Source organism: Psammomys obesus, unplaced genomic scaffold (genome assembly GCF_907164565.1).
Source record: "Psammomys obesus unplaced genomic scaffold, mPsaObe1.curated_primary_1811, whole genome shotgun sequence".
NCBI lineage: Eukaryota > Metazoa > Chordata > Mammalia > Rodentia > Muridae > Psammomys > Psammomys obesus.
In genome coordinates this window covers 5,526,504-5,549,271 of record NW_026596101.1, presented here as the reverse complement: position 1 = coordinate 5,549,271, position 22,768 = coordinate 5,526,504, and the positions used below count along the sequence as shown (strand labels likewise).

At 44.1% G+C, this 22,768-nt stretch overlaps 1 protein-coding gene across 2 annotated transcripts in view; it reads left to right on the top strand.

Annotated features, from left to right (window-relative positions):
• The window catches only part of Edem1 (ER degradation enhancing alpha-mannosidase like protein 1), a 32,935-nt gene continuing 10,167 nt past the window's right edge, over positions 1–22,768 (top strand). Inside the window, exons 1-8 of one of the 2 annotated variants that reach the window (XM_055628520.1) lie at positions 1–607; positions 9,591–9,663; positions 13,813–13,916; positions 15,108–15,279; positions 17,473–17,656; positions 19,313–19,487; positions 21,531–21,651; positions 22,201–22,371. In XM_055628520.1, coding sequence (XP_055484495.1) covers positions 102–607; positions 9,591–9,663; positions 13,813–13,916; positions 15,108–15,279; positions 17,473–17,656; positions 19,313–19,487; positions 21,531–21,651; positions 22,201–22,371 — 1,506 coding nt within the window. In that variant the 5' untranslated portion in view covers positions 1–101. Of the gene's footprint in view, positions 608–9,590; positions 9,664–13,812; positions 13,917–15,107; positions 15,280–17,472; positions 17,657–19,312; positions 19,488–21,503; positions 21,652–22,200; positions 22,372–22,768 lie in introns of both variants that reach the window. The other variant, XM_055628519.1, reaches the window with a different exon arrangement.

Genomic DNA, 22,768 nt, shown 5'->3' with positions numbered 1-22,768 from the left:
TAAAGGGGAAGTGAGCGGTCTCCCGGGCGGACGCGCGGGGCGGCGGTCGGCTAGGGACGCGCCCGGCGCTTCAAAATAATGCCCGCGGCGGCCGCGCGACCATGCAATGGCGAGCGCTCGTCCTGGGGCTGGTGCTGCTGCGCCTCGGCCTCCACGCAGTGCTCTGGTTGGTCTTCGGGCTGGGGCCCAGCATGGGCTTCTACCAGCGCTTTCCGCTCAGCTTCGGCTTCCAGCGCTTGAGGGACCCCGACGGCTCGGAGCCAGTGGGTCCGCCCGGGGGTCCGGCCTGGCTGCATCGGCCAAGGCGCGGGACGGAGGGGCGGCTCGAGACCCCGCGGGGCCCGGAGCCGGGGCCGGGGCCGGGGCCGGGGCCCGGCGTGTGTGGCGCGGCGCACTGGGGCTATGCTCTGGGCGGCCGCGGCTGCGGCCCGGACGAGTACGAGCGGCGCTACAGCGGCGCCTTCCCGCCGCAGCTGCGTGCCCAGATGCGCGACCTGGCGCGGGGCATGTTCGTCTTCGGCTACGACAACTACATGGCGCACGCCTTCCCGCAGGACGAGCTCAACCCCATCCACTGCCGCGGCCGGGGGCCGGACCGCGGAGATCCGTGAGTAGCCCGCGCCCGCCGGACGCCCGGCGCACTCCCTTCCGCCCCTCCGGCTCCCCGAGGGGACGCCAGGGTCTTTAGGGTCCGCCGCAGCCCGGGGTTCTTCCTCCCCGCCGTCCGGGGCACTGCCGTCCTCTTGATTCTCCCGGACCCTCCAGACTTAAAGGACAGCTGTCCCTGTCGTTCTCTGTTGCGGGTGGGGAAACTGAGGGCCAGGGACCGGAAGAGACAGTCGTAGAGGCGAGGGATACCGCTGGTCCAGATGGACACATTATCTAAGTGGCGTCAAGCTACAGGGTTTCCTTGGAATACATAGCTTCAGAACGAACCCTCCCCGCTCCTCATCAGAATGCCACACCCAAATGTTTTTATTGTAAAAATTAAGAAGCGGGTTCCCAGAAAGGGGGCATCCTGTGTGTTGGACACAGTGGGTGGGTTGAGAGGTTACCGTTTCTCCTTCCCTGGGTCCGCTGCCTAGGCCTCGGAGGGCTAGTTGGGAGGGATGGGGAAGGGGGTGCCTGGCCCAGCTTTGCGATCTGGATCGCAAGGATGGTCTCTGAGGCGCTGAACTGACTGACATTGCTTGGCGCCATCGTGAACACCAGTAGGGTGATGGTACTGTCAGAAGGTCAGCCAGTCCACCCAGCCCACTAGCCACGTATGGGAAGGTGGAGTTCTAGGGTTACTCTGGTGGACTTCAAAGTCCAAGAGAGCAGGACAGCCAGCCAAGGTCCTCCTTCCTGGAGGGTGTGCACTGCTTTGGACCCAGTCAGGCCGGTTGGTGACTGGTGTTTCCCTCCGCTTCGATGGGAGTGGAGTTGGACTGTTCATTGGACTGTTCATTGTCCTGGCGCTACGCATGGGTACCCTTGGACACCTGGCGTGTGTATTTTCCTTCGCCTTGTGGGAAGCTGTGGAGGGTTCTTAGTTTCTAAAAGGAAAGTTACGGGCTGCTGAAATGGTTCAGTCAGTAAGGGCGCTTGGCGCTAAGCTCACGGCTTGAGTTTGATTCCCCGGGACCCACATGGAGGAAGGAGAAAGAGAACTGTGGGGGCTCCCCAGAATTGTCCTCTGTCCTGGGCACATACTCCGACACGCATGTACACCTTCTCCAATACATTTTTAAAAAATTTGTTTTGGTTAAAGGAAAGCTAGCTATGACTCTAAAAGGGCAAGGAGAGCTTTAAACGTGGGATGGTTGTGTGTGAAAAATTGCCCCCCCCCCCATGAGTTAATGGCAAGGGAGCGGCTACACAGAAGGACTGGGTCTTCTCATAGTTGTAGCTGACTGATGAACTAGTCTTGCCTAACCACATCACCCCTCCGTCTCTCTTCCTGCTTTTTTTCAGTAGTGCTGGGAACTGAACACATGACATAGCTCCACGCAGTTCTTCACAGATGAGCTAATTTTCAGTTCTTCTTTCTTTTATATAAATGTATTTTCTCCAAGTTTCTTTGGGGGAAAACTAACATTTTGTGAAGTGACACTCGTCCTTTTGGGATTATAGGAAGAAATACAAGGAGACTTTGTACCTATGACTGTGTTTTCTTCAATTCCCAGCTTTCCCGCTTCTTCCCTTTCTTCTCCCCTCCTCTTTCCTCCCTTTTTTTTTATCCTTTATTTTGTGAGAATATATTTCATTGAATGTGGGAGGGGAAACTGAGAAATCCTACCAATTATTTTCAGTAGATCTTTTCTGTCAGTTCCTACCCATATGGCAACACATAATTCTCTTTCTTTCTTTCTCTCTCTCTCTTTCTTCCCTTTCTTTTTTTTTTTTCTTTCTCAAAGTTACAACTTAAGTGTGTACCTAATTTGGATCTTTTTTTATTATTATTTTACAAAGACAATATTTTTATTTGTGTACCAAAGACTCATCAACACTTGACATCAAGACCCAAAAAAAGGTTTGAAAATCTATAGATGATTATTGTTGGGTTCAACCTTCCTTGACTATTTTGCAGGGTATTTCTGATATACTTCCAACTGAACCTTAAGCATGACATGAATCCTTTTATTTAGATCTCGTTGTCTCTCTCTTCTCCTCTGGGCTAGGAACTGCTGTGCTGATACATAGCACTTCCTCAGAAAGTGACTCTTCCTTAACGTGTCTTTCTTTTTATCCTTCTTTTGCCCCCCTTCTTTCTTTAGTTTGTTGGTCTTTCAGTCTTTCTTAACTTTCAGTCTTTGGCTGTCATTCTCTCTTTTTCTTTGGTCTGTCTTTTAGTCTTTCTTTCTCTCTTTCCTCTGTAGGTTTGTCAGTCTTTCTGTCTTTCTCGCATGCTGAGGATTGTTCCTAGCATAATTGGTGTGTAATAGTAAAAGCCTTGGCTCCAGCTGTCCTAATAAGCTGGGCTTGGCCACTCATCCCAAGGTGCCAATTAAAGAGACAATTACTGGCACAAAGCAGAGTAAAGAGACTTAATTAACCTCCTGGGAAGAGGAACAAATAAGGGGTCCTACTGTCTGTGAATTGGGCTTCATGGTCCTGCCTTGAGCCTTAAGTTCCAGTAGAGGAAGGGTTGGTGTAGAGTGTGTGAGAGATGTATAGCTAAGCGATCTGGGTCAAGTGTGGTCTCTGCCATTGCAGTATCAGCTCAGGTCTTGCAAGGTGGGCCTGCACATTGTTAATCTGTTTCTAGTCACCTAGCTGAGGGGCTAATCTAATTCTTGTAAGGTGATCTGCTTAGGGTACTGCCTCATACACAATTTTCCTCATCATCTGGAATGTAAGATGACTACAGGGTTAAGACAATGCTTTCAGTCTCAGGAATGAGAGAGGCTCTCCTGGAATGATTAACAAAGCAGGATGACCCAAAGGAAAGGAGACCGATATGAAAGGAAGACAGAGATGCCAGGGTTTCATCTTGTTTTTAGTTGCTGTGTGGGCTCATGTGAGAAGCCAGCTTTTCAGCAGAAGCAACATCTAAGCGCCTGTTACGCTTGGGCCTTGTGCATGCTGGGCAAGTAGTTCACTGCTGGACTAAATCAATTTGAGACAGTCTTGCCAGGTTGAACAGGCTGGCTTTGAACTTGCAGCTCCCGCAGGCCTTGAATTTGCAATCTTGCTTCAGACTCCTGAGTAGCTGGAGTTACAAACCTGTGTTACCAGGCTTAGCTTTAATGATTTATTTATTTATTTACTATTTTGTAATAAACCGTAAGCACTTTCTGGAACATTTAGGGTGGGGGCGTGGGGCTCTTTAGCCAAGTGAAGTGATAGTGGTTGGTTGAAATTGTTGGTCCCAGTGGCATCTTGCAGGGCATAGGCCTTTTTAGAGGTTGATGGTAAGTGTTGTGGTTTGCTTTGGTTGTGCAGTGGCAGTTTGTAGAAGTTGAAGTCCCTTCTCCACCTGCGATGACGGCATTAGCGGCCATTGAGGATGGTGGCATTTGACGTACAGCTGGCAAGCGTTTGTGTTTTTGACAGAGTAAAAGAGCACTGGGGTTTTGTGGCCTTGAACAGACCCTCATATTGGCCAATTCAAGGAAGAGAAAGCTATTTATTTACTTTTTATTTATTTATTTAGTTATATATATTGTACCTGCTCTCTGTAGTGTAGTTCCTCTGAAGCTTTGGCATTTTTAGGAGTGTTTCAAGCCTGTGCTTTTGTGACTCTCGCCCTGAACAAGTGGGATATGTTTTAACTGTCTTTCTTTTCTTTCTTTCTTTCTTTCTTTCTTTCTTTCTTTCTTTCTTTCTTTCTTTCTTTCTTTCTTTCTTCTTTTTTTTTTCTTTTCTAATAATGAGAGTTGAACCCAGGGCTGGCACATTAGTTACAGATAAGAGATTTGTTACTAAGCTATGTTCCTGGTCCTTTTAAGGGCTAGACTTTGAGGGCTGGAGAGATGGCTCAGTAGCAAAAAGTGCTTGCTGCTCTTACAGAGAACTGCAGTTTGCTCTCAGCACGCAAAACCACCTATAACTGAGCTCCAGGGGATCTTCCGGTCTCCCTGTAGATGAATGTACATGCATGGACATGCACGAACACATGTTAAAAAGTAAAATTTTATTTTGAGTTCTGGATATGTATTTCAGTGATAGAGTACTTGTCTAGAATGTAGGAGGCCCTTAATTCGATATGATTGCTCCAAAAAATAACGTAACAACAAAAATGTTCTGAGACGAGAGCCTACCAGGCTGTCCTCAGACTTAACAGTTCTCCTGCCTCAGCCTGGAATTATTACAAAGTGTACTTTCACCACGCCCAAAAAACATTTTTCAGATTTAAATAATTCAAATATATTCATTATTGTTATCTAATATTATTTTAAAAATAATGAACCTGCTATTAGAAATTACCTAAAACAGTATAAAGCCATAATGTGTACTCTCTCTCTTTCTGGTTGTCTCTCTCTCTCTGCTTGTCTCTTTTTTGAAGCAGGGTTTCACATACCATACACTGGCCTTCAACTGAATAGGCAACAGAGGATGACCTCTGCTCCAGATCAGCCTGCCTTCTATCTCCCAAGTCCTGTGATTACAGGCTCAGGCCACCTTGCCTGGCTGTGTCATATCTTGTTATCACAGGCTCTTGATGCTTATCTTGATACACTTGGGCCCTGTGTTGATTTAACATGAAGTAAACAGATTTTGAACCCTTTAAAAACAGCCAGTCTCTCTCTAGCCCCTGGCTACTGTTGGGTTGTAGAATCCAAATTGAAACATTGGATAAAATTTAGATATTTCTGTAATCCTGTGGGAGGCTTATAAATTTGGGGGTTTGGGCCTGTGACCATGCTCGATCCTACCGCTTCTTAAAACAAAAAGAAAATTCCAAATGAACAGAGGAAATATTGGTTCCTCACCCACTGTGTTCCTGGGCACCGGCTAGTTTAAGATGGCCGCTTCCTGGGCTGGGTTAGAGTGCTGTATAGGAAGACTTAAGTTGGAATCCCTAACAAGCATGTAAAAAGCTGGGTGTGGTCACTGCTTTGTAATCCAAACACTGTGGGGTGGAGACCAGAGGACTGCCTGGGTTTGCTGGCTGCCTGGTGAGTTCCAGGTTCTCTGAACGTCCCTCTCTCCAGGGAATATGATGGAGAGAGGCAGCCGGACACTTGGAATCCTGCACAAGCTTCTCATGCACGAGTGTGTGTGCCTTCACACACACACACACACACACACACACACACACACACACACACACACCTTCTTCTAGAATTCCTTTTTCAAAAATCTTTCAGTCAAGTTCAAGTGTTCCTTGAGCTATGGAAGGTGATTTTTCTTGGTTTGCTCATTCTGAATTTCAACTTTGTTTGAGAATTGAGTACCATGTTTATTTACCTTCCTGTTCCCTTTCCTTCCCTCTGGATTTCTAAGTCCTTGAGTGCACAGGGACTATTTGTTTTACCTTTCAGCCCACACCGAACAGATAAAATTCTGAACAGCTGTTACAGGTTGAGTATTTGCAGCACTCCCCCCCTGCCCCCACCCGTCTGCTTGATTTTAGTAGCTACAGGATCAAAGATTTCCTAGCATAGGCGAGTCATGGTCTCTGTCCTTTACTTCCTCCTCTCTTCCTTTTCCTCTTCTATTTGTTTGTATAGAGGTAATAAGAACTTCAGAGTGTCATGCTACAAACTTTCTTTTTTTTTTGAATTTTATTTTTTTCTTATCAGTTACATTTTATTAACTCTGTATCCCAGCCGTGTCCCGATCCCTCATTCCCTCCCAGTCCCTCCCTCCCTCCCTCATCTCCACCGTGCCCCTTGCCAAGTCCACTGATAGGGGGACCTCCTCCCCATTCATCCGATCCTGTTTTATCAGGTATCTTCAGGACTGGCTGCAAAGCTCTCCTCTGTGGCCTAACAAGACTGCTCCTGCCTTGGGGGGTGGAGAGGCCAAAGAGCCAGTCATTGAGTTCCTGTTAGAAATAGTCCTTGTTCCCCTCACTATGGGAAACCAATTGGTTATTGAGCTACCACAGGCTACATCTGAGCAGAGGTTCTAGGTTACATTCATACATGGTCCTTGGTTGCATGTCAGTCTCAGAAAAGACCCTGTGCCCAGATATATTTGGTCCTTGTGGAGCTCCTATCCTTTCCTCATCAGACTAACTCCCCTTCTTTCTTATGATTCCCTGTACTCTGCCAAAGGTTTGGTCATGAGTCTTTGCTTTGAAAACACTGCTAGTTAGAGTCTTTCAAATGCGCTCAGTAGACTCCTGTCAATGTTCAATGCGCATCCCCTCTGTCTTTCAACACGAGGATTGATAATCTTACCCCATGTCCGCTCTCTTGATTATCTTTCTTAGGTGTATAGATTTCATTATGTTTATCATATCTTATAGGTCTATATAAGTGAGTATATACCGTGTTTGTCTTTCTCCTTCTGGGATATTTCACTCAGGATGATCTTTTCTAGATCCCACCATTTGCCTGCAAATTTCATGATTTCCTCCTTTTTGATTGCTGAGTAGTATTCCATTGTGTAAAAATATCACAATTTCTGTACCCATTCCTCCGTTGATGGACATCTGGGTTGTTTCCAGGTTCTGGCTATTACAAATAAAGCTGCTATAAACATGGTTGAGCAAATATCCCTTTTGTGTACTTGAGCAAAGTTTGTGTATATACCTAGCAGTGGTATAGCTGGGTCTTGAGGAAGCACTATTCCTAATTGTCTTAGAAAGCGCCAGCTAGATTTCCAGAGTGGTTGTACCAGTTTACATTCACACGTAATGAATTAGGAGGGAGCTGAGTTGTGGTTTAACCAGCTGCTTACATGGGCGTACTTGTCCCCTTGGTTTTTGCCTTGTCCGGAAAGATTGACTTCTTCAGCTGTTGGGTGCCCAAAGAGCAGAGCTGTGTTATTATCTGCAGGATGGGCTGACAAACGGAAGCAGGGAATTGTTCAAATGCTGTTGAACCAGGAACAGTTGTTTCATGAAATCGAAATTTTCTTTCACTCTCTACTTTGTTCCCCCTATTTTGATAATTTCTATTACTATCTTTTTTTTTTTTTTTTCTGAGACATGGTCTGACTGTGTAAGCAAGGAACGTTATAGTCTTCTGCCCCAGTTTCCTATGTGCTGGGATTATTTGGTAGAAGAGAATTCAAAATGTTCTAGTGAACATTCTAGATCTTTAAGTGGATTTCTTAACTAGAGTTGGAACTATCACAGTTATTACAAATATATTTAAAAATAAACAAACTCTGGTAACACTTACAAATTGTTACTGGCTTTTGGCCAGTGTTATTGAGGAGCTGTTGTTGTTTTGGGGGGTGGGTTGATGCGGAGCTTCCAACCCAGCATCTTAACATGCAAGGCAAGCACTGTACCAGTAGCTGTGTACCCAGCTCTTAAGGAGTTGAACACTGTGTCCCTTCTATGTGTGGACTGAGAGGAAAAAGCACAGTAAACATGGAAATGAGCCCGGTGCTCCAGATTACCAGTGCCTTCCTTGGACCCTGGGCAGCTGGGGAGGGTGGCACTTGCTACAGTTTAGGGTGTAGCTCAGGAGAGGGCCCTAAGGCCGAGTAGTAATATGGATTTCTTGTTCATTCCTTTCAGGTGGGGTGCTAAGTGCTAGGAGAACCATTTTGGTGAGGTGGGTGTTTGGAAATCACTCTGTTTCTGAGCAGCATAGTCCTGTAGTTAAATATTTAAACTCAGCCGAGTGTTCTTGAGGACACACTTAAATGTGTGCTTTGACCCTCCTCCAACCATTGGCAATTCCTGTGTGCTCAGCACTGCCTTTGAGTGACCTGTTTGAATCCATGACCCTCATCCTGAGAGTGCCTTTGCCATCATATGAAATTCTGTAGAGAATCAAATAAAAGGAACAAGTGCAGTCTTCCACCAATGCTGTTGGTTGCTGTGGTTCCTACATAACCCCCTCTGAACTTGTTTTTTTTTTTTTTCCATACGTTGCATATCTCCTGCTCAGTATCCAACACACATGAAATAGAGCCACTGGGAAGTCTGGATAAGGTCAGATGTGGAAGTTGTTTATGAAAGTTCCATTTCCTGCTCAATGAAGCACAAAAGGCCTTTCATTTTTATCCTGTGTTTGTGTGTATGTGTGTAGTGTTTGTGTGTAGTGTGTGCTGTGGTGCGTGTGTGCAGGTGAGGGTAGCTTGTGGGATTCAGGGCTCTTCTTCACTTTGTGAGTCCTGTGGAGGTTCCCACGGTTGGCTTTAAGTGCCTTTTCCCACTGACTCATCTTAGCAGCCCCAAAAGGTCTTTTAGAGACACAGCAGGGCGAGCCATGTGCACCTATGGGATGTGACCCTTAAAACCTCTTTCATAGGAAGGAAGTGGGGCAAGGACCTTTAGGGTGATGCAAGCGCAGGTGGCATGCCGAGATGGTGGGGGCGCCAGATGTGAACGGGTCTGTGGCTGGAAATGAAAGCAGGGCTTTCTTGCTTTGGTCTGTAGTTAATGAGGTCTTTAAGTAGTTGTCTTATTTTTTCTTTTACTATTATTTTCTTTTCCCTTTAAGCCTTTGTAATAATTTTCTGGCTTTGTGGTAATGGGACAAGGGAGTCAGTGAAAAGTCCATGATCTGAATTTCTTCAGCTACACCAGGTCATTTTCACTGTTTGTCCAGCCTTTCCAGGTGTGTTAGTTTTCACTGTGTGTCATAGTTTGAGCAATGAAGAAATGCTGGGTCATATGACAGGAGGATTCCTTCTTTAGTTCTAATGATTGTGAAATTAAGAGAGTTTTGAAGTTGGGCAAGGTTAAAGATCTCAAATGGTTGACAGTCTGTATCAGACTTCCCTGTGGCCTTTCTCACTATTGCCCTGGACAGAAGTCTCTGTGGTGCTGCAGCTCCTCCTCCTGTGACCACAGACACCAATGCTCCACACAGACACAGAAGGCCCTTACCCTACTCTCTGCCTACAGTTGCTTTCTGCTTCATATGCATTGAGAACAGTTTCAGTTTCTGATGGGTGTTTAGTTTTATGGTCCTTTTTCTCTTTCACTTTAATCATAAAATACCTTTGCTTAATTTTAATTCTTTCTTTTTCAGTTCAAATCTGAACATCAATGATGTCCTAGGGAATTACTCCCTGACTCTTGTTGATGCCTTGGATACACTTGCAGTAAGTGTTCAGCCTTTTTTTTTTTTCTTTAATTAAGATAATTAAGATAAAGTGTTTGGGGGTTTATTGTATTTCCTCATTTCCCCTAGGAATGGGGATTCTAGGAAATGCTGTACTCAGAAGGCTTTGATGAGTGTTATTTATTTTAATGACCTTTATGGGAAGGCAAGAAAGCACCAAAGGTTAAGTGAGGAGAAGTGTGACTTTCCTTTAAAGGTAGGTAAGAAATGCATGGTTAGTTTGTAGAAAACCATTGTATGTACTAATAGAGTCTGGAGGATTTTGTTACTATTTAGTTACTGTTACTATTTAGTAGTCTGTTATTTCACAGGTATTTGTCGTAGGTACTTTCCTGTAGCTGTGATAGAATCAGTTTAGGGAGAGAGAGTTTATTTTGATTTAATGGTTTCAGAGGGTAGTCCACAATGGTGGGAAAGTATGACATGGCGGCAGGATCAGGAAGCTTGACATTCACATTTTCATCTATGGATCTCGGATTTCCTTAGAGGTCCCATAAGGTCCCCAAACAGCACCAACTACTGGGGACCAAATATTTCAATACATGAGCGTATGGGGGATGTTTCTCATTTAAATCTCTACATGGACCTTGTAGCCTCCATGTCTCTTTTCCAGAAAGCGGGCCACACCTTTCTGTAGCTTTTGTCTCTAGAACAGAGCTCATCAAAAAGGAAAGAGCACAGTGTCTCTCAGTCCCTCCTCCTCCCCTGTGCAGCTGCAAGATAAGTTTCTGGTCCTACTGAGTACCCATCTCTCTGTCCCACACATAGACCAGACTAAATCACGAGTGGGAAACATGCCCATAACTCTAAGAACCTCTAAGAGTCAGTGCCTCTGTTTGTTTTCTGGAACTGTGTGGTCTGCCTCTCTTCCGGGGACCCCACCTACCGCACACTTATCTCTCCTAACTTTAATGTCGTAGCTTTAGTTGGGAGGCTCTCTCTCCTAAAGGGTTCATTCTGAAGGGTAATTTTCTGTTAGTTCCTTTTTACGAATCTGCCATTCTTCTTTTTAACTTACTGCACAGAACTTCAGGAGTAAAGCCCAGAGGATCTTAGGGTCAGAAGTTACCCCAAAATGCTTCTAGGTATTGGCTACCCAGGAGTGTCTGGGTGCCTGCCCATACATGAGGCCTCCTCTGTGAACCTCCCTGTCATTTACTGCTTCTTGGTTTTGGCTGCTGTTCACTCTAGATATGGTCTGCCAGCTGGCACAGTGCTTTACCCTCTTGTCCCTTGGCATCCCTCACTGACCCTGGTAGGCTGGAGACCTTTAAACATAAACACAAAACACCACACTGGACATGCTGTCAGGCAGACTGTGTCTATGTGCTTCATGGCCTAGCACCGGAGAGCACGGTGCCCAAAGGATGTTTCCAGTGTTTTATAATCTCCTTAGTACTTTTACAAACTCTTGCTTGTTTCCTTGTATAAGACGTAAGGTAGCTAAGTTTACACTGTGATTGTCTCGCGTTTTGCTGGCGGTAGAATTATAGAGCTTGGAAACAGCTGGAGGTAATGTTGTGCACCTTCATTTTACAGAGTGCAGAAACAGGACTGGGCCCTTCTTCTAATAGGGCTGCTGGGTTTCCTTCTAGGCTCTAGTTGCAGAGCAGTTTCAGTCTCCCAGTATTTCCTTGCCGCTCCATTAAGTACTCCACCATCCCTTCTCAGAATGTGCCCAGACAAGCAAGTGCACTGCAATCAGTGCTACCGCGGTGACGCTGCTGGAGGCCGACTCAGCCGCTGCTGTGAAAGAGGCTCAGAAAGTGCTCGTACAGCCTAAGAAAGTTCACCTCTTGTCCATCCCCATTATGTTTCTCTGTCCCCTTGCTTGCTCAGTACAGCGATGTTGCCATTACACTTGACAGGAAGTGGCACATAGTAGGACTCCAGATTGTTGTTTACGTGAATGCGTTCTAATCCAGTCTGGTCCAACATGTATTCTAAGGGTACACTCTTCGAATAGCTTTGTTCCCAAACAAACTGGAGAAATTTGGACCCTTGGAGATCCACATCACAAAACAGCATTTTACTTATTTTTATTTTTAAAATTTTATGTTGGGGTTTAAAAATTACTTAATCAAAAAATTTAGAACATTTATTTACTGCATATATTGTGGTGTGTGTGCACATGGCATAGCATGTGGGTGGAGGGCATAGGACAACTTGTAGGAGTCGGTCTATCCTATCATTTGGGTTCCTGGGATCAAACTCAAGTTGTCAAACTTAGTAGCAAGTACCCTTATCTATGGAGCTGTATTACGGTCCTCATTTAGGTTTTGAGACCCTTAAGGTTCAGGAAGGTCTTACACTTGCAGCACTCCTCTTGCTTCAGCCTCCAAGTGATGTGATTACAGGCATGCATATTAATATATGTATATATATATGTGTTATATACTTACATGTGTATATATATGTGCGTATATACATGCATGTTACGCATGGATGTATATAGTACATATATAGACACACATGTATATATATATTAATGGCCCTACCTATAATATATATTATGGTGGACTTGGAGATTGATCCCAGGACTTTGCACAAATGAGGGGAAGGTTTTGGTCTTTTAGTCGGAGTCTCCAACTTCGTTAGCCCCCAGATTGCTGGAATTAGAGGTGTGAGCCACATATCAGCATTTTTAAGATTCTGGGAAGCCCCTCCCCTGTGCAGTCAGCCTTTCTCAGGCCTGTGCAATTCTGCCCCAGTTCCTATCTGCTCACTGGCTCTCTAATGTGACACCTTACCGGGTGTACCTCGGAGTGCCTGGGTTTCATCACCTTCCCCTTGCTTGATCTGAGATCATACCAGTCCTGCAGGTGCACCAGAGCTTGTTCTTGGAGAACATCTGTGAGGAAACAGACCCTTTGGTGGTTTTTTTATTGTAGAGTTTCTGGTCTTGAATGTATTAGTAAGTCGGCTCATTTCTCAGGTGTTCTTAAGTTGAGGTTTTTTTGTTTTCTGTTTCTTAGCATTTTCAACAGATGTTTGTAGATATGCTGCAAGAACTCTCAGGGGAAAATAGTCCCATGACTATTGCATGCAACCTGAACAAGATTGCATGAGCTTTTAAAAAGAAAGAACTGAAAACAGAAAGCACATGTCTGCTCTGTACCTAAGCAAATATTATGATTTGAGAAATACATAGCAAACCAGTACAGTAGAAGATAAGGCACACCCTAAAGAATGAGTGTCTGAAGAGTCATTTCTCCTTGGTTTTATTATTTATCTGTCCATTCATTTAGTTATTGATTGATTAACGTATATGTGCATGTCTTTATGAAAAGTAGTTATGAAATTTGGGTGAAATCAAATCATTTAGGCTAAGCTACAATATTTTATGACAGTTCTAACCTTTTAGGAGGGACTAACATGCTATGGCATTGTATCTACACACCACAGATAGGAATGTTAATGCTCGTATTAGCCATAGAGCTGACAGTTTATATGTTTTTATTATTTAAGCATTCATTTATTTTTCTACACGAGTGTGTACATGTTTGTATGTGGGGGCAAGTTTGTACCACGATTTTCATGTGGATGTCATAGGACAAACTGTGCTTTATTTTTACATGGGTTCTGGCAATCTGCACTCAGGCCATCAATCAGGCTTGCATGGCAAATGCTTTTGCCCACTGAACTATTTCCCAAGGCCCTATTTTGTTTTAAATATCATTGATTTGGTGCTGTTTTATCAGTACTGTTCCTTAAAATCTTCACACATCCGGAAGGCAAGCAAGCTCAGTTAGTTATCCAGATGTCTTGGGTTTATTTGAGAAGCAGAGATAGAATCACATTTTAATTTTCTGACTTATTCTCTCCCATTCCACAACTTTTAGGAATTGTTCTGCCTTGCAAATAAAGGTTAGCTTAGAGATTGGGGAAGGAGGGGGCGGGAACCCAGACATTCCAGTGGTTGATCCTGTGAATGTTTGTTCACCGTTGTGCCACTTGGAGATTGGATCCTTGAGTGAGTGGCAGGAGTCAGGCCTGCTGTCTGTCCTGGAGTATAATGTGAGAGATAACTGTGTTTCCATTTCCACTGCAGCAAAGCCATAGGCAGTGCAGTGTCTGTTGTCGTTCCAGTTTCAAGTTGCTGTGATGTTTTGTGTTCTTCTGTTTAAAGATAATGGGAAATTCCTCTGAGTTCCAGAAAGCAGTCAAGTTAGTGATCAACACTGTTTCATTTGACAAAGATTCCACCGTTCAAGTCTTTGAGGCTACGATAAGGTATAGTAGTAGCACATGAAATGGATTGAAGACTTCTTTTGTGTGTTTGGGTAAGGCACTTAATTCCCTTAAGGGTATTTCAGCCAGAGCCCATATGGGCGGTACAGGCTCCTTTTTACTATTCATGTACATTTTAGTTTAGTATTTATGGAAACTTGTACTTTTGATGCTTGGACATCATCACATTTTGGACTGGACAGAAACACATGTTTCAGTGGGTACGTAACAGAGATGTCCCTCAAGGGCAGTTTCATTGATTCCATTTATGTCCTTTCTCACTTCCTTGTTTACCACCTTCAGATTCCTCATTCATGTTTTTAAACAGAGTTCTGCATCTGTCTACCCACAAAAAAAAAAAAAAAAAAAAAAAAAAAAAAATGCTGCTTGCTCTTTTGATGGTTTTTCTTCTTGTATGGTTCTCATTTGTCACCTACTCTTTGCCAAATATGGTAGACTCGTGGCCTATAACCAGTTTTGTGCCTGGATTTCTTCAGTGAGAAAAGTTGACTCTTTTCCTGTTTAAATATTTTGAAAATTATATTGTCCACCCAATAGTCCAAATCCAGATTTGAACCTTGAGGTTAAAGTTATGAAATTATTTATTTTAAAACAAGAAAAAATTATTTATTTGAAAAATGTTGCAGTCCTTTTTCAATAATTGAAATGGGACATTTTTGTATCTGCAAGGACATAAATCTGAGAGGTAGCCTTTTGTTTCTCAGTATCTCTTCATTTTATCATTTCCTTCCCCATGTTGTCTTACCAGACACTGGGATAATTCATCAATCACCCAGCAGTCAGACCTGCGGAAGTTAGATAATTCTGTTGCGCCTTGTTCTGTGAGACTAACCAACAGGAATTCAGTGATGCCAACAGAAATATGTCCTTTGAGAACAACCAGTGGAAGCTTTCCTGGTTGGCATCGTTTCTTTCTTAAAGCCCCAAGATTAAGAAATTAATGCTTTTGATGTCTGATACATCCTCAGTTGTTGAATGGATGATTCTCCTTCTTCCTGTCAGCAATGCAGTGAGCCAAAAGTCACTTAGAACAGAGGGGACTATAGGAGGCCACTGGATCAGGTCCTCTGCTCCAGGCAGCGTGGAGTCTGAGAAGTAGAGACATATTTGTAAGTTGGATTTTGTGCACTTGTCAGAATATGCCCTCATTATTTTTTTCCTTCCTGCCATTAGGGTTCTAGGAAGCCTTCTGTCAGCTCACAGAATAATAACTGACTCCAAACAGCCCTTTGGTGATATGACAATTGAGGATTATGATAATGAATTGTTGTACATGGCCCATGACCTGGCTGTGCGGCTCCTGCCAGCTTTTGAAAACACCAAGACAGGGATCCCCTATCCTCGGGTAAGTGACTGCTTTGTTGCATTGTTTTGCTTTGCTTTGCTTTGAGCAATGATCCTGTGCTGTGTAGCTCAGGCTGGCCTTGGATTTGTGATTTTCTTGCCTCAGCCTTCCAGATGTTAGCATTGCTGGTATGAGTTACCACACCTGGCTGGCTTGTCCCCTTGTGTTTCACAATTCACTGGTTTTCTGAATTAAAACTCTTATAAAGGGGATGGAGCCTGGTTATAAAAAAAAAAAAAAGTGATGTCCTTGGAGAGGAATTGATTCTAAACATACTGTTTTGTTTTTGTTTGTTTGTTTGTTTTTTATGTGCATTGGTGTTCTGGCTACATATTGGTTGAGGGTGTCAGATCTCCTAGAACTGGAATTACAAACAGCTGTAAACTGCCATGTAGGTTCTAGGAATTGAACCCAGGTCCTCTGGGAGAGCAGCCAGTGCTCTTCACCACTGAGCCATCTTCCGAGTCCCGTAATGCCAATTTTTAAAACTTGTTTCAGCATTTACTGATTATCTTCTGTGTGCTAAACATACAATAATACAGCAGTTAGCCTTTTGCCTTAGAGAGCTGTGTTCACTTTTCATGTGTGTTTTGCATTTTCTGTTACTAGATAGTATGGAGAATGTTTCTTCGTTTCTGACTTGGATCTATTTTCCAATGATCCCTCACGTGTACGCCAGAGCTCAGTGAATGTTTATTTGAATGCTTCACATGCCTGCAAGTGAAGCCTGCAGGATGAGCCAATTAGATGCTGATTTAGATACAAGATCTGGAATGAGATTATATATTTTTGTCATCTGATTTAGCAAGCCAAATAACTCCTCTGGGAATTGTGTCAGCCTTTTCGGCAACCAGGGGAGAAATGCCAGACCACAGAACCTTCATGATGAAATTGGCTGTCATACTGAGGCTCAGCCTCTGCTTCTCTCCCAGCCTAACAGTTTTCTTGTGTTTGTTGAGGAGAGAGTCTTTAGAAACTCACTTGAAGTTAGAAGCCATTTATAGCTTGTGTTTGTCTCTAACCCCTTATTACTTTGTTTTCTATTGCGTGACTTAACAGAAGCGTGTGTTTTAGCTTATGGCTATAGAGGGAGAGTAAAAAATATCAAGGAAGGGATGGAGCAGGAAACTGTATTTCACACAGGAAGCAGAGAAAGTGAACAGGAAGGAGGATGAGGCTACAAACCCCCAAAGCCCACTCCCTCCCAGTGATGGTGCACTTCCTCCAGCGAGGCTGTATCTCTTAAAGGTTCTCTAGCCTCAAGCAGTAGCCCCACTGACTGTGCACCAGGTGTTCAAATACATGAGCCTTTGTGGGACATTTTTATTCAAAACACCACAAACCCACAAACCTGGTGCTGCTGTAGTCTTGAAGGACACCTGGCAGAAGGAGATAGTTTCATGAAAAATGTGATAATTAGATGGTAAGACTCTTTGTTCTTCCTGTTGGTTGAGTGTAATATGACAAGTGCTGAGCTGAGTCACAGTGGGCCTGGGCCGTTAGCTCTGTGTCATATGCATGGTGTCAGTTTTCAGCGCTGTGAATTCTTAAGTTCTGCTACAAAACTTTCTTAAGCAAGATCTTGTTACGAGGTTGGCCTTGAACTTGCCCTGTAGTCAGGGTGGCCTTCAACATAATGACCCTTCTGCCTTGGCCTCCTGCATCCTGGGGTGTGGGGATCAGGAACTGGGAAGAACGGGGGTGAATGGTGATGGAGCCCACACAGAATCCTGGGAATCAACTCCAGAGACAAGGTTAAAAGGTGCAGATCTAACTTTATTGTTCAGTGTAAAGTCTTTTAAACGATTAAAAGGTCAATCAGACCATCCCATGCTAGCCACAAGCACTAGTAACAGTCAGTCAGGTTGGTGTGACTATAAGGAAAAGTGGGAGATGTTGGAGGGGGGGGGGAGGACAGAGTCACCTTAGGAGGCTTCTGTAAAGGAGAGGGAAGCAGTCACCACACTAGCCTCGGATCCATTTTGACACTTCCCTAGTGTGCTGGGAGTCCCTGTGGATCAACACTGTGTGCAGTGGATCAGGACCTTTCAAGGAGTCACAGGATTTGCAGACGCTTCACTTGCCATTCCCCACTGGCCTCCAGAAGGCTTAGCTCAGTATTCCCCGCACTGGGGTGTGGGGTGGAAGGCATTATGTGGCCTTTCCTCACAATTTTTTATTTTCCCGTCCCAGGTGAATTTGAAGACGGGTGTTCCTCCTGACAGCAATAATGAAACCTGCACGGCGGGAGCAGGGTCTCTCCTGGTGGAATTTGGGATTTTGAGCCGGCTGCTGGGGGATTCTACTTTTGAGTGGGTCGCTAGACGAGCCGTGAAAGCCCTCTGGAACCTTCGGAGCAACGATACAGGATTACTAGGTGGGGCCTCGCCTTCTGCCATCAGTCGGTCTGTAGAACCTGTGGTCCCGTTTGTTTGTTTTTGTACTACATTTTACTTCATCTTCCCTGAGCCATTGAAAATTGATAACTCGAACAGCAGCCATTGGTGCATAATAGGTCCATTTTCTTCACATGATCTTTGCTTAGTGTAAGTTTTAGGGTTTGATGGAAGATAATAATGGTTTAGCTGCTAGAAGCCCCTTCAGTTTGTTTTTTGTTGGTATATTCCATTGGAAATTATTGTTGATAGATGTGCCATAAAAAGAACTGTCTCTGAGGCAAACTTTATTGCTTTAATATAAGGTTCTAAAAGTACAAAATTTAGCATTTCTGATGGAAAGCCCTCCTTAAATAAAAGAAAAAAAATTTTAGTGAAAGCCTAGATTAAACATCCATTAATTCTCCCCCCACTTGAAAATAGTCAAGATGTTAAAAATGATTATAGAAAGTTTTAAGCATGCGTAGTAGACATAATAGCAAACGCTGTCCTCTCTGTATTCATCATGACATTCATCTTTAGTAACTACCCATATTTTGCTAACTAACAGTGTTGTTTTAAAATGGGTTTTTAACATCATAAAATTGTCTTATTGGAACATATTTTCTTTTTGGCATCTGGAAATAACTTGGTTGTTTCAGGACAATATTGGGTCATTTATAAAAGGTTTTTGAAAAGTAATTTCTGTCTTCTGAAATTTATCTACAAACTTTATACATTGAATAGCAGCAATGGAAACAAAGTGACTGAGGCTGAATGTGGTAACACACGTCTGTAAATATAGCACTCTGGGGCTCAGGCAGGAGCCATGGTGAATTGGAGGCCAGCCTGGGCTGCAGAGTAAGCTGACCACCTAGCTTCCTGTAGGCCCTCTCAGCCTTCCATGTGTAACTTTTGTGACTTTTTGGTTATAACACACTACTAATAGAAACAAGGGTTTTATGCTGTATGCATTTGGCAGATCATTCTAATGTTTCCAAGTTGTTGCCTTGCTTTCATAGTTATCTATTTTGGAAGCTATACATGTTTTATCCCTCTTTTTTTTTTTTTTTTTGATAAAGGTCTTGTTATGCAGTATCTACTGGCTTCCACTTTCTGTGCAGCCCCCAAAATGACCTTAAACTCATTATGCTTTAAACCTGTGCACTACCACATCTGGCTATCTTGTGGTGTTAGAACTCAGGTCCTTGTATGTGTTAGGCAGCTACTCTGCCACTGATCTGTATCCCCAGCTATGAGCATTTGTTTTTATAAGCATAATTTTAGGACAAATTCCAAGGAATGCGAATCCGGAGTAAAAGGCTGTGAATACTCCATTGGGTTTTCAGATGCATTACTATGCTGGGAAAGCAAAATGCTGTGCTTTTTTTTTTCTACATGTTTATCCTCCTTCTTCATCTGTTGCTGAATACTAAATGCATGCCTACATGCACACACACCTAAGTGCTATGGAATAAGCTCTATTTTCCAAGTTACTGATAGAACTAATAAAAAAAATATTTTAGGCTCAACTATCCATTCCTCATATCTGCCAGATGCTGAAAAGCAGTGGGAAGGAAGTAGAAGGGCCTTACCTGCCCCACCCACCTCTGCCATGGTTGAGACCTGAAGGGCCTTGTGTATTTTTTTCCCCACAGGCAATGTTGTGAACATCCAGACAGGCCATTGGGTTGGAAAGCAGAGTGGCTTGGGTGCTGGGCTGGATTCCTTCTACGAATACCTCTTGAAATCTTACATCCTTTTTGGAGAAAAAGAAGACCTAGAGATGTTTAATGCTGCGTATCAGAGCATCCAGAGCTACCTGCGAAGAGGGTGTGTGTCCCTGATATCACGTCTTCCCTGTACTGTGCGTTCAGAAACGTTCCTGCCCAGCCCTGCTTTCAGTTTATTTTATTTTAGTATGATTAGGTGTTGTATTGTTTTTGGAGAGGGATCTCTGGGCCATGGCTCACTCACGTGTGGAGGTCAGAGGGATGGCTTGCAGGAACTGGTTCTCACCTGCCATGTCAGCCCAGGAATGAAATCCAGGGGTTCAGGTTTGAGGACAAGCATCTTCACTGCTCAATTCTTGCCAGCCATCTTCTTACAATTTGAAGGTGCTGGGGCGGAGTGTCCCTGGATGGCCCTGCCTGGCCTCCGTTGGACTCACATTCGCAGTAGTCCTCTTGCTGCTGCTTCCTAGTGCTGTAATCACAGCTGTGTTCCACCACACCTAGAAGAGATCTTACTCTTTAGCCGGGCTGGCCTGCAGCTGATTCACAACACTTCCTGCAACAGCCTCAGCATCCCATGTGCTGGGGTTACAGGTGTGAGCTACCATGCCAGCTCCATTTCTGTTAATATAAACTTGCAGGGTCTCTTTATGTTCTTATTTACCATTTCTCTTAATTGATTGCTGGCCATTTGGGAGTTGCTCATTGTGTAGCATAGTACCCCGAAACCTGGTGGCTTAGAGTACCTCATAGTTTATAAGGGACAGGGATCCGTGAACTGGTGAGTCATTGGTTTTGGCCCAGGATCTCGCATGAAGTGTTCTTAACCTTTAAACCATTTCTCCAGTCTCAGAAATGTCCTTTATAATAGGAATCCGTTAGCCCCCTCCCCCCACTGCACTCAGTCTGTTTAAAGCACTGCTTTTTTTGTTTTCTTTTGTTTCACTTCTATCACAGTGGCCGTAGAGACTGCGGAAAAGCTGTGCAGTGCTGCAGAGCTCTCTCCAACAAGCTTTCCTCCTAGGTGTTTCTCTGTACATGTATGTAGTAAGTGGCTAATGGAAGTAATAGCTACGGTGCTTCCAGTTTCATAAGCTCTTAACTCATTTCTACATCAGCTGTTGTAAAACCAATTTTTTGAGAGCTCTTGGGGGCTGAGAGATGGCTTAGAGGCCAATGGCACTTGTCACTTTTGCAGAGGACCCAAGTTTGGTTTCCAAAACCTGTATATGGTGGCTCACAGCTTCCTATAACTCCAGCTCTTCTTCTGGCCTCTGTGGGCACCCACATGTACATGCCTAAATGGCTATGCAGACACTCACAAATACACACACAAAAAAAATTTAAACTATTGCAAAAAAAAAAAAAAAAAAAAAAAAAAAAAAACCAAAACCAAATCATAAGGCTTTTGGCTAGAGTTGTAACTTTTGCTTTTCTTTTCTTTCTCTCCCCTATTCCCCACTCACTGTAGGGTTCTAGAGAGTAATTGTTCTTACAGCTTTTTTGGTGGTTTTGTCAGACAACCCTCAAACTGCAAATATGGATTGCTTCATGATTTTTGAATGTCATTATTATGTAGAGACTGTGCTAATTTTCTCTGCCATTACAGTTTTACTCTTGCTGAAGTGTGCTCTTTGCCTTCTGAGACTTGCTACCCTCCTGCCTCACTCCTGAGTGCAGTGATTACAGGCATTCGCTATCCTACCCAGTTCATTTTAGCTTTACGAAATACTGGACCAAACTGAGTAGAAAGCTCTCAGCTCTGCCTTGATAGAACCCCACAGGCCTACTTTTTACAGAATTGTGTTCCTTCTGTACCAGAGAAGAGACCCCAGCAGAATAAAACACGCTTCCCTAACTGGGTCAAGGCCAGCACAGACCAATTTTGTCACATGTCAGTGTTCTGAAACCCAAATGTCAAAGTGCTTTCTGTAAGTGTAATGAAGTCTTGCTATTCCACAAAGGCTTCATTTAGAACACCTACAGGCATTTTTGCTGCCAAAGACGTAGGGAAGGTGTTGGGAAAAGTCAGCATTAATTTTCCTGCAGTGATACACAGAGAGGTGAACTGCAAGAGGAACTGAGCTGGGGCTCTGTCGACAGGCTTCCTTTCCAGCTTCACCTGTGCTCTTTGGATCCACAGCCGGGAAGCCTGCAATGAAGGGGAAGGAGACCCGCCACTCTATGTCAACGTGAACATGTTCAGTGGGCAGCTCATGAACACATGGATTGACTCTCTTCAGGCCTTCTTTCCTGGACTGCAGGTATTTTTCTGAGAAGGGTTGGGGACGTGGCTCAGTAGGTTAAGAGTGCTTGCCATAGGAACCTTTCGGCCCTGACTTTAGATCTTCAGCACTCACCTCAAAAAAGACAGTGGTGGCAGCATGGCCCTGTCATCCCAGGGCTGGGGTGAGGGGTGGGGGCAGGGCACAGAGGTGACAAGTTCACTGGGGCTTTTTTACTGCTAGCCTAGCTCCAAGGAGTTATGTGGAGGTTGAAAGAGTAGACATACTGCTGTGGCCTCCCAAGTGTAAGCATGAGTGAATATCCATGCATACATACATAAGCCGCAAACACACACACACACACACACACACACACACACACACACACACACACACGAGGCAGGCAGGCAGGCAGAGATTTGTTAAGAATAAACAGTTGCTGGAAAGGCCCTCCCTCTCCTCTCTTACCCTCTGTGCTCCTTTGGATTTGGGCGGTTGCTAGGACATCTCGATCCTTCTGTGAAATCAGCCCCTAGACTTGAAGATCTGCCTATGACGTTAGATAGTTTGCCTGTATTGTCTTCATAGGTCCTGATAGGGGATGTGGAAGACGCCATCTGCCTGCATGCCTTCTACTATGCCATATGGAAGCGGTACGGGGCCCTCCCTGAGCGCTATAACTGGCAGCTCCAGGCCCCTGACGTTCTCTTCTACCCTTTGAGACCAGAGCTAGTGGAGTCCACATATCTCCTCTACCAGGTAATGGGTTCACTGTATAGCAGTTTGCTGGGTGCACAAACCTGTTTTAATTTCTATCTTGCTAGAGGTCACTTCTCTTGATTCTGTAGGATAGAGAAAGTATCTGCAGTCAAATGTGCTTTTAACCTCACATTTTGTTAAGATTCCTGTTTTTACTATGGACTTATTTTTCTTATCTTTAAATACTCAAGGGATGATTGTGTTTTCTAGATTTGTTTGGCAAAAAAACCCTGGGGAAGGGAGATGCAATTTTTTTCCCCAGTTCTCTGGTTGCAAAAAAGTATTGACACAAAAATACTTTTCTTTCTTTCTTTCTTTCTTTCTTTCTTTCTTTCTTTCTTTCTTTCTTCCTTCCTTCCTTCCTTCCTTCCTTCCTTCCTTCCTTCCTTCCTTCCTT